The sequence below is a fragment of the Schistocerca gregaria genome, chromosome 8 (genome assembly GCF_023897955.1).
Source record: "Schistocerca gregaria isolate iqSchGreg1 chromosome 8, iqSchGreg1.2, whole genome shotgun sequence".
Classification (NCBI taxonomy): Eukaryota; Metazoa; Arthropoda; class Insecta; order Orthoptera; family Acrididae; genus Schistocerca; species Schistocerca gregaria.
Window position 1 is genome coordinate 271250768 of NC_064927.1, and position 12320 is coordinate 271263087.

At 43.9% G+C, this 12320-nt stretch overlaps 1 protein-coding gene across 1 annotated transcript in view; it reads right to left on the bottom strand.

Annotated features, from left to right (window-relative positions):
• The window catches only part of LOC126285146 (uncharacterized), a 663374-nt gene that overhangs the window by 92276 nt on the left and 558778 nt on the right, over positions 1 to 12320 (bottom strand). Inside the window, exon 5 of the mRNA XM_049984462.1 lies at positions 8995 to 9413. Within this exon, the coding sequence (XP_049840419.1) occupies positions 8995 to 9413 (419 nt within the window). The remainder of the gene's footprint in view (positions 1 to 8994; positions 9414 to 12320) is intronic.

Here is a 12320-nt window from a genome sequence, read left to right on the forward strand (position 1 = left end):
TAATGATACATACATGCTTTCTAGCCTTTTTACTCGACTTATTGTGCTGAGCCTTTAAAGCGATATTAAATCTCTTTGTATAGCTTATGGTAGCATTTCAAATTTTGAAAGTCGCTCAATAACTTCATCAAATACTCGTGATAAGCTCTGATGTTCCCAAATCTGCCGTTTGTAATAACTCTACGTGAATACCATGAAGAGTTGTTCACTGAGTCTAAAATTATGAAATAGGTTTCGGATATGTAGAAAAGCATTTGACCGTCTGCGCTTGCAGTGACTGAGGGAAGTTGCTTCTTCAAGCCACTTAGACAGGAGGCAGATTAAGAACACCCTGTAGGACTGCCATCGTTATGCCCCATAGCAGGTGAACGAATAATGGTGGTTCTGCTGCCCGATGACATCCATTCCACATCCACGAACTTGAACTTCAGGCACAACTCTATAAACATTATTTTAACTATTTGTTAACTGAAGCTCTCTGGTAGACTGAAACTGTGTGTCAGGCCCAGAATCGAGCCCAGCAGCTTTACTTTTGTGGACGACACTCTTACCGAGACGCTCTTACCGACATATCTAAGCACGTCTCACAGGCCCTCGCAGATTTTCCCTTTCAAATACCTCTTTTACTTTCCAAAGTTAACAATTTGAAAGGTTTACATATTAGGAGAAGTGGTTACGAAAAATATATATGTCATGATAAATGTCAGTCTGCTTGGTATATTTGACAGTTTATTCGGAATATTTATCATTTTGACAATCTTTGCATGTCGAACATAAGAGAGATATGTATTCTTTGGCTACCAGAAATTATAATACGAGTATTATTTAGTAGAGCTCGGGCCAGGGAGGGAGAAAAAGAGTGTTATGTCATAGCAGAGTGAGGAGCTTCGATGGTGGATGTCGCAGAGTGATTTTTATTTGAGCTGTTTCATGATGTGTAACTGAGGATAGAGGATGATTTGACGTGACTGCATAGACAGACAGATCATTTGAAAAAAAGGCTAATTTGCATTGAGCTTATTTTGTTAGTTTATTAATCATTGTAGTGTAATTATTTCATTGCGTTAAACAATATCTACGTGTTTGTATCCAAAGAGCGTTATTAGTCATGTTTAGTATTTTGTTAGTCCCCCCCACCAAGATTAACTTAAAAATATTTCATTTCGAATTCAAAAGAATAAATTCAACCAACTTTAGAAAGTGTCTGTTAAAAATATTCAGTATGGTGTATGACAATGCTGAGAAAGATAACGTTGAGAATGAGTAATTTAAAAATTTTCGTGTAAATTCAGTGGCTGCGTTTCATAATAAGGCACAGTTTATGTCACGCAACATTTGGATATTGTGTCTGATTGTTGCACAAGTAAGTGATTCTGAGTATTATCGACAATCATTCTTTTCACTCATTTCCAAGCGGTCAGATGAAGTTCAGATAATTGATATCACATACATAAAAAATAATTTGCGAAATTGTGTTCGTATTCAAATGTAGGGTAGCAGAGGCGATTTTAGATCACACATGGTAATCGGAATTAAAAGTACTTACTTTCACATTGATACCGTAGCACACACGTTTCTAACTACTTAAAGTAAAAGCATTAGTTGCAAGGTCCCATAAAAGTCTTGTGGGACTAGCACTTCTTGGGGAAAGATATTTCGAAGAAGCGGTTTTGTCACAGACTAGAGGGTAGTTCCCAGAATGAATATTTAACTCTTCAGCCAGGTGTGCAGTATTTTGCAACGTACCGGCAGATTAGAGAAAAGCACTAAAACTGCTATTCAAACCCAGAACATCGTCTTTTGTGGTCGATGCTCTTACAGACTGCAACTCATGAGCAAGCTTCACAGACTTATTTCTGTCAGTACCAATTTCCTATACATTCTAATACTTTAATACAAATTAGTTTCAGTTTTAACCACCAAGTGCAAATCTGGTGGTGTTAGTGCAAGAAAGATGTATAGACATGTTTCCACATGTAATGGATTAGGAACGGACATAAGCAGAAAAGTCAAACAAATGACAAAGGCGTATCACTGATTTCATTATTCACCAACCATCTTGCACAAGAACAGTGGTTTCCACACCCCTGCACTCTTCCAATATAGGAATCACACACTGCCCTAGGAGGCCTTGACAATTTCGCGGGAATTTTGAATTTTCTTGGTAATTTTTCCGTCCCAGTGCTGTGCTGCTGCCCCACTCCACCCCACAACTGGCAATTCAAAAAAATGTTCAAATGTGTGTGAAATCTTGTGGGACTTAACTGCTAAGGTCGTCAGTCCCTAAGCTTACACACTACTTAACTAAATTATCCTAAGGACAAAAACACACACCCATGCCCGAGGGAGGACTCGAACCTCCGCCGGGACCGGCCGCACAGTCCACGACTCCAACGACACCTGGCAATTGGTAGGAAATTATAATTGATGGTACCCTTTAAGAGACGCGAACCCTGGTCCTCCTGGATGGAAAGCCCAATTGCAAACCCCTAACACAATTATATCACCAGAGGCGCTTGGAAGTATCAGGAAATAAAAAAATAGTGGAGTCCTTTTGGGACTCGAACACTGGTCCTTCTGGACAGAAAACCCAAGTGCACCCCCCAACACATGGAAATTGTCTAGATGCAGGAGAGGAAGGTTAGGTTAGTGTACTTTATTTATTTTGGTCGGGAAACAGATGCAAAGATCTGTCCTGATTATGTACTTAATCATGAAGATCGGGGATGATTACACAACCATATGCATAGCGCTACACAAGGACAGCACAAAATCGCAATACAACTCAAAAACTAACGATGCCATAAAACTGGTGTTATCATGCTGGGAAAAAACTTCGCAGGACCACTCGACAGATACACTCAAACTTTGTCCTACACCTATAAGCTGACGGGAAAAAGGTAGTGGTGTAAGGTACTATCTTTATTCTTTTTGCTGGGAAATATGTTCCACTGACAACATGCAGGTGTTGAACAGAAAGTCTATCTGTAAGAATACAGTATCTGTCGTTCTTTGACGTTAGAGTTCGCCACAGCCACCTACTCAAAAGCCACCACACAGCCCAGTAATCGAAACCAATACACGCTATCGCAACTGATGGGAAAAAGTCTCACATTTCTAATTACACTTCGGAAACGTCGTGAAAAAAAAAAGAAAGAAAACCAGCATTCGTAATGAATGGGTCATAATGCAACACATGTACTGGGGAAAATCGTCGTCCTAAAAGACTGCAGAGGAGGTGGTAGTTGAACGTGCGTTCTCCTCGATCTACAATCTCAAACTGCTGAAAGCTGAAGCCCTCTCACCTCTCCTCACGCCTCTCCCTCCCACCTCCCTCCATCCACATACACGGAGGATACATGCTTCTTCAAATGGTCAGATTCTCCGCAGAGTGTCTCACTCCCCCACTTCCTACCGTTCGGTGTGTTTCACTTCTTTAGTCAGGCACTGACTGTCTGGATTCACAATATGAATGATTTAATTATGAATTACCTCGAAGATAACGGTCTGTTGACACATAGCCAGCACAGGTTGTGAAACACAACTAGTTCATTATTCGGCCGTAGTAATCAGTGCTATCAACAGCGGATCTGAAATTGGTTCCATATTTCTAGATTACCAGAAAGCTTCTGGCACCGTTCCTGACAAGAGGCTTCTAATTAAATTGCCTGCCTATGGGGTATCGTTTTTCTGCGACTGGATCATTGATTTCCTGTTGTAAAGGTCACATTACGTAGTAACCGACGGAAAATCATGTTGTAAAATAAAAGTGGTATGCGGCATTCCCAAGGGAATGTTACAGGGCCTCTGCGGTTGCTAATCTATTTAAAAGGTTTAGGAGACCATCTGAGCACATCTCTTAGCTTGTTTGCAGATGATCCTGTCATCTTACGTCTAGTAGAGACATCATAAGATTGAAATCAATTGCAAAATTATTTAGACCGGTATGTGTATGGTGCGAAAAGTGTTTATCTTCCAGTAAGGAAAAGTGTGAGGTCATCCACGGGAGTACGAGAAGAACTCCGTTAAAGTTCGGTTAAACGAAAAATCACTCAAACTTAAAGCCTGTCAGTTCAAGTACAAGAACCACAATTACGAACAACTGAAATTGAAACGATCACACATATAAGGCAAACCAAAAATTGATTGTTATTGGCAGAACACTTACAAGGTGCAACAGATCTACTAAATGGGCTGTCTAGGCTACGCTTGGACGGCTGTACGGTATGGGAGCCTTAGCAGATAGAATTGACGGAGGACGTCAGAAAAGCAGAAAAGTTCAAAGGAGTGTGACTCGTTTTGTATTATCGCAAATTATGGGAGAAAATGTCGCGGATATGATACGCGAGTTGGGGTGGCAATCATTAAATCAAACGGATTTTCCGTTTGTGAGATATTTTTTCGTGACATTTCAATTAACAATTTTCTCCTCCGAATGGGAAAAAATGTTATTACCGTAAGCGTACATAGGGACAAATTATCATCGTTATAAAATAAGAGAAACCAGAAGTCGTACAGAAACATTTAAGTGCTCATTTTTTCCCACGCGCTGTTAGAGAGTGGAAGGGTAGAGAAATAGCTTGAAGGTGGTCCGAAGAAGCCTCTGCCAGTCTCTTAAGTGTGAACTGCAGAGTAGTGACGAAGATGTTGATGTAGATGTGGACGTAGATGCTCTTTCTCTGTGTGGGGTTGCAAGCATTGGCTACTTTGGCCTCGCCAACGTGAGCACTATTCGCCTTCGGAAAACGCGTGATTTTCGATCTCAGCTGACGCCACATCAGGACATGAGTGAGAAGTCGAGATTGACTTCGTACTATTCAGACTGGCTGTGTGCGTTGGGAAACTGCAAGCTTATCACAGCAGGCAGAATCTCCGCTAGCATTAGACCCACTAGGGAGGCACCTCGCTCCTGCATTTCCTTGCGGCTGTCAGAACTGCAGGCCTTCCCCGAAGAGCGCGAGCGCCTGGCATGTCAAGCCGTTAGTTTGTAACAGCAGAGAATTCTTTTCTTGCGGCTGCTTTCCACCCGTAGCAGAAGCGGCGGTCGTAAGTGCCATTGCGCTGGTTGTAAATGGCGCAAATGTAACGGGAACAACCGCCAAATTGCACTAGACACAGAGCAAGAACAATCAGTCGCTGGCAATTTCACAGACTATGACCAAACATAGAACCACCACTTGGTCGCACTAAAAATGGTCTTCACCAATCGCAAGGGAAATCCAAAAAATCATCTTATCTGGAAGCCATATAACGAAAGAGGGGTGAGTCGACCTTATGGTCTGGAGAAGGAAGATTTTGTTGCAGGGTGCGAAAATATTTTGTTGAGCCCAACCTACATAGGTAGGAATGATCATCAAAATAAAATAAGAGAAATCAGAGCTCGAACAGAAAGGTTTAGGTGTTCGTTTTTCCCGCTCGCTGTTCGGGAGTGGAATAGTAGAGAGATAGTATGATTGTGGTTCGATGAACCCTCTGCCAAGCACTTAAATGTGAATTGCAGAGTAGTCATGTAGATGTAGATGTGTGGACCTAACTAAACTATTACACTTCAGTGACGAGTATCATGGGGACATACTTAAAAACTTAACGACATCGATGAATCACTTGGTTCAGTGAGGCCTAGAGTGGGGCCTGACTAAATAATCACGCATTTCACACTATACTGAATACTGTGCCATTAGGTAGAATTTGTGGCGTCCTTTGTGAATTCTACAATTTGCGCAATGTACCTTGGCCTCTGTGCAGAAACGCATTGTCTTTCCTAGTGCTGGACGAGTCCACCCCTGTATTCCAAACCCGAGGCCGCCGTAGTTTGTTGTCGCCTGATGAGCCGCGCATTTCGTCTGTTAAAAGCCTCCATCTCAGTTGATTTTCTTAATCAGAAGTCTAATCATAGGTTACTGCCTTATCAGATTATCGGTTGAACTGTAACAACCTGTTAGAATGATCGTTCACAGACTCGCCAGCTGTAGCTTGGTACTGTCTACGAGTGTACCTGCATCAGAATAACAAAGTATGGACAGTTAGACACGGAAACGGGTAATGTTGGTTAACATTTACCTGCATGACCTATATCGCCATGGCATAAACGGCTACGCAATGCAGATCTGAATTCTTCTGTACGTTTTCAGTCAATTTCGAATACTGAGTATATCTTGTGGTACTGTAATAGCCTTTTGACTTTCGTGCACACTTTCGCTATTAACTGCACATTTTTGTTACAAATTATTAAAAATTCAGACAATGAAACAAACAGGTGACTAAAACGGATCATAACTGTTACGCTATTTGATGAAAAATATTTGGGCACAAATTAGTGGATATTAATTTTGGGAGTGTCCACACTCAGCCTTAATGACGGCTATAACTCTGCTGGGATACTTTCAGAGAGGTCCCTGAATGTCTGTGGAGGAACAGCAGCGTATTTTCCTCAACAGAAGAAACAAGAGTAAGTAGTGATGCTGAACGCAGAGATGGAGCGGTATCAACATTCTAACACTTTGCAAAGGTGTTCCATCGGGACTTCGAGCAGGCTATTCTATTGCAGGAATCTTATTGTCCTCAAACCATTGTCTCATAGATGCTGTATTATGACTGGGTGCACTGTCGTGCTGATACAACCAATCATTGTCACGAATTATTTATCTACAGCACGGAGTACATAGTACTGTAAAATGTGTTCATATCCCTCGACATTCAGCTTTTTCTTAAGCGAAATAAGAGGACGACACTCCAAAACACCCTACTGTAACATATCCTTCTCTGTACTTCACTGTTGGTGCTATAGGCTTACATGACAGGTGAGGTTTCCAGGAATTCTTGAAACCGAAACCTGCTACCGGATTGCCACAGGGTATAGTATAACTGATCACTTCAGATAACTCATTTCCAGACGACTACTTGCAATGGCGTCGCTCTATACAGCATGTGAAGCGTCACTTACCATTGATAACACAAACGTACCCCTTATGAGGAGCTTCTCGACTATTATGCCCCATCCTTTTTCTTTACATAAGCATAAAAGTTGTGCAAGCTGGACTGGTGGCAGCAGTTTGGAGCTCATGAGTGATTCCTTCCGCTGATTTCGGGCGATTTTTTATAATCACCCCAGCAGTATTCGATGACTCCTATCCAGTGCATGAGGCCTGTCTGGTCTTGGTTTAGCTTTGGTTGTTACTTAGCGTTTCCACTTAGCAATGACATCATCAACAGTCGGCTCTGGCAGCTTTAGAAGGGCTGAAATATACCTGGAAGATCTGTCCCGGAAATGGAGTGACTAGTTCACGTTCGAAGCCAACGAATTCGTGTCACTGAATCATTCTGCTCTTATCGCTTCTGTACTAAAGACACATTCTTTTTGATAGATAGTAGAGCCCTTCCATGCACGCACTAGCATCACATAAACTTCTACTGTTGTCTCTAAAGTGTGGTTAGTATTCAAATGCAGGACTCACAGGATGCGGGTCTGCGGTGTTTTCTGCACGTCCAGGTACCATCACTCACCAATACGGTCTCATCGGAAGATAGCTGACAGAAAACGATTGAACGGTAGTAGTTTTAAGGGCTGAGGAAAAAGTGTCATGGGGAAAGAAACCTTTGCGATATTTTGGACGGGAAGTGGGACTACTGACGGGTTTGTGCCTTAGAGAACTGACGACACAATACTCAACGCCTCCTTTTATATCTGGGGGTCAACCAGTTGTGACTTCTAGTGGTACATTTCCTATTACTCAGGGATGTTCCTATACATTTGATCAGATACTGAATGTGAGAAGCCGTAATTGTCATTCCCAAGCCTTTTCTCTTGTTGGCTGTTGCTGTCGCAGCTCTTTAATCAACAACTTGCTGCGAATCACTTTTCTATTCTGAGACGTACACTACTAGCCATTAAAATTGCTGCAGCAAGAAGAACTGCAGATGATAAACGGGTATTCATTGGACAAATATATTATACTAAGATTGATAAGTGATTACATTTTCACGCAGTTTGGGTGCATAGATCCTGAGAAATCAGTACCCAGAACAACCACCTATGGCCGTAATAACGGCCTTGATACGCCTAGGCATTGAGTCAAACAGAGCTTGGATGGCGTGTACAGGTACAGCTGCCCATTCAGCTTCAACACGATACCACAGTTCATCAAGAGTAGTGACTGGCTTATTGTGACGAGCCAGTTGCTCGGCCACCATTGACCAGACTTTTTCAATTGGTGAGAGATCTGGGGAATGCGCTGGCCAGGGCAACAGTCGAACATTTTCTGTATCCAGAAAGGCCCGTACAGGACCTGCAACATGCGGTCGTGCATTATCCTGCTGAAGTGTAGGGTTTCACTGGGATCGAATGGAGGGTAGAGCCACGGGTCGTAACACATCTGAAATGTAACGTCCACTGTTCAAAGTGCCGTCAATAGGAAGAAGAGGTGACCGAGATATGTAACCAGTCGCACCTCATACCATGACGCCGGCTGATACGCCAGTATGGCGATGACGAATACACGCTTCCAATGTGCGTTCACCGGTATGTCGCTACAATCCGACCTTTATCAAAGTCGGAAACGTGATGGTACTCATTTCTTCTCCTTACAAGAGGCCTCACAACAACGTTTCACCAGGAGACGCCGGTCAACTGCTGTTAGTGTATGAGAAATCGGTTTGGAAACTTCCCTCATTTCAGCACGTCTTAGGTGTCGCCACCGTTGCCAACCTTGTATGAATGCTCTGAAAAGCGAAATATTTGCATATCACAGCATTTTCTTCCTGTCGGTTAAATTTCGCGTCTGTAGCACGTCATCTTCGTGGCGTAGCAATTTTAATGGCCAGTAGTGTATTATCTCACCTTCCGGAGTGCCGCGCCCGCCCCTGCGGTTGTCCGTTCCCTGCCACGCCGCCTGCGCAGGTACGGACCAAGTTACTTGCACGCACCCCATCTCAAGGTGCCACTGCACGATGTTGCGACGTCACTTTAGTTACCTGTGAAAATGCTGATCAACTCACGTGGCGGGCGGTGGCGTCGTCCTGGCGCCAGTCGCGGCACTGGTCGCTGTGGTGGTGGAGGCGCCGTGACCGCCATCAGCCGCCACCCTGGAGTCGGCGACGGTGTGCGGCGGGGTCGGCGTCGTGGCCTGCTTCTTCCTGGGTGGGGGCGGCGGGGGCGGCGAGCGGCTGCGGTCCGAGGGCGGCAGCAGCGGCGCGGGCTGCACGCTGCCCGGGGGCCGCTGGCCGGGGCGCGCCCGCCACTCCGCGGCCTCCTTGTCCCCCGCCCCCTCCCCCGCCCCCGCCCCCTCCACCGCGCCGGCAGGGCGCTCGTCGCGGTTCCTCGGGGCCAGCGACGGCCTCTGCTGCTCTATCCAAGGGCCCGTGTGCTCCTCCACAGCAGAAGCGTTCGTGCCTCTAGTTCCGGGCAGTGCATTGTCCTGTCGCAACAACACACCGAATACCACTACTAAATTGAAATCCCGTTTCACGTTTAACAGATACGGAAACTGTAATTAAAGGAGGAGTCTTCTAACAGGACTTACTGGTCACAAATCACTTGTAGCAGACAGTCGAGAAAGCAATAGCAGTATGATGGAAAAATACGAAAGGAAACTGAAGAAGTTGGTCTTAGGCTAAATTTAAAGAAACAATAGTTTTTACTACAGAAGTGAAAACTGATGCTGGCCGTGGTGGCTGAGGGGTTCTAGGCACTTCAGTCCGGAACCGCGCGACTGCTACTCTCGCAGTTTCGAATCCTGTCTCGGGCATGGATGTGTGTGTGCTGTCCTTAGGTTAGTTAGGTTTAAGTAGTTCTAAGTTCTAGGGTACTGATGACCTCACATGTTAAGTCCCATAGTGCTCAGAGCCATTTGAACCATATTTTGAAAACTGATGTGAGGATAAACGGAGAAATAAATGAGGAAGTCGACAAACATAGATATTTAGGATCTTCAATAGCAAAAAAGAAGGTGAGAACATGTAAAAAGTTCTACAAATAAATTAAGGACGTTGTCAAGGGAAAGGAAAAAGTCTCAACTAACCGAAACAAAAATGAAACTTCCTGGCAGATTAAAACTGTGTGCCGGACCGAGACTTGAACTCGGCATTTTGTGGGCAAGTGCTCTACCATCTGAGGTACCCAAGCACGACTCACGAGCCGTCCTCACAGCTTCAAAACTCGACAGAAGCTCTCATGCGAAGCTTGCAGAACTAACACTCCTGGATGAAAGAATAAAGCGAAGACATGGCTTAGCCACAGCCTGGGGGATATTTTCAGAATGAGATTTTCACTCTGCAGCGGAGTGTGCCCTGATATGAAACTTCCTGGCAGATTAAAACTGTGTGTCGGACAGAGACTCGAACTTGTGCTCGTATAGCTCAGATGGTAGAGCACTTTTCCACAAAAGGCAAAGGTCGCCAGCTCGAGTCTCGGTCCGGCACACAGTTTTAATCTGCCAGGAAGTTTCATATCAGCGCACACTCCGCTGCAGAGTGAAAATCTCATTCTCAAAACAAAAATAGCTGAAACACTCATCTTTACCATAGTAAGCACGTAAGTCGTGGACAGAAAAAAGTGAATCCCAAGAAACACCATTGTTCTGAAATATGTTTTTGGAGAAGGACTCTGAGCCTTTCGTGGACTAGAAATGTAAAAAATACTATATAATAAATTTCCAGATGTTGAGTAAAGCTTATAGTTCACTTTGTTTTGTTTATTTAATTAGAGAATTTTGTGTTACTTAATTTGATGACGCCAATGAGCCTAGGGAAGTGGTTGGTGCTAGATTTTGGCGCGAGACGCGCCCTAGAAGTGAGTTCTCATTGGTCGTAAGTGCTGACAGCCAATGAGAAGCGAGATGGTTGGCCGCCTAGAGAGGAGATATAGTTTTGAGTGTGGGAGAGTGAGAGTCGCGAGCTAGCTTTGATTGGAGGCGGTAATGCTGGATGTGACTTTTCGCATGATGTGTAAGATTAAGTCTTGGGATGACTTCTGCGTTATGGTCCAGTGTTAATGGTATCTGGTAGTGACCAGAAACTGTTTATGAAAACTTTAGAGTGTTGTGATAATTCGTTCCGACGAAAATCGCGAGTGAACTTTGAATTATATAGCGTGGCGGCACTGAGTATATTCTTACTGAGTATTTTATGGCGAGCATAAACTTTTATTAAAGACAACCACTGAGTATCGTGTGCAGAAGTAATTGGCCGATCATTGACTGTGTTACAAGTAATTGGTTTTGGAATTTGGCAAGGTAAAAGTTCTGGCTGTTTTAGGTATGGGGATACCTGTGAGCAGAAACTTTAGTAATTTTCGTAAATGTGAGCTGAAGATATTGCTTAACGGCAATAAAGATCTATTGAAGGTTTAAATTTGAACTTCATGTTTAAAGTACGAGTGACGTCCCCTTTCCGAATCATTTCTTTAAAGTACATAGACAATTTTCAGCAAATTTTACTTATAGCGGCCTCCGGCGTGCAGCTATGAGGTTACAGTTTCCTCAACACTGCTTTCCTGTGATCTCGTAAGTAGCTGCAGTCAGGAGTTTACTTGCGAAGATCTACTGATGTAAAGAGGGAGGTGAACAAAAATTACAAAAGAAATTGCACTCCTGCAGCAGCAACGTATAATACGTCGCAATTGGTGCATCGCATCGTACGCACGTAAAAAAATCCGTCGCAGCACGATCTCCAACAAATCCGAAAAAAAGAAATCAAATTCCGAGCACTAAAATGCTTGGTGCCTGTGCTTTGAAAACAAAAGGGCATCACCGTCATTATCCCTACATGAGGGCTTTAAATTCAGCTGTCTACTATCAGGCCATCACTGAGCACGCCACCCCGTTGAAAATAAACGCCGTGAGTTGTTGTCAAGGGCTGTTGTGCCTCTTCATGATAACGCTCGTCCACATTCGACTACGATGAGAAGGATTTGCTTCGGCTTTTTAAATGGGAAATTTTTCAAAATGGTTCAAATAGTTCTGAACGCTATGGGACTTAACATCTGAGGTCATCAGTCCCCTAGAACTTAGAACTACTTAAACCTAACTAACATAAGGACATCACACACATCCATGCCCGAGGCAGGATTCGAACCTGCGACCGCTCGGCCATCGCGGCTGGAGGGAAGTTTTTCAACATAAGCCTTTAATCCCAGAGCGATTTCCTTCTCTTTCCCCAATCGAAGGATTTTTTTCAGCGGAAAGCACTAAGGAGATGGAAACAAACCGAACGAGGACGTTATTGACTGGTTCAGCAACTTTGCGGCAACTGGGTACACAGGAGGCGTAGGTGAGCTTGTGGAGGCTACCGTAGATGTTTAAATTTCAACAGAGTCTGCTTAATAA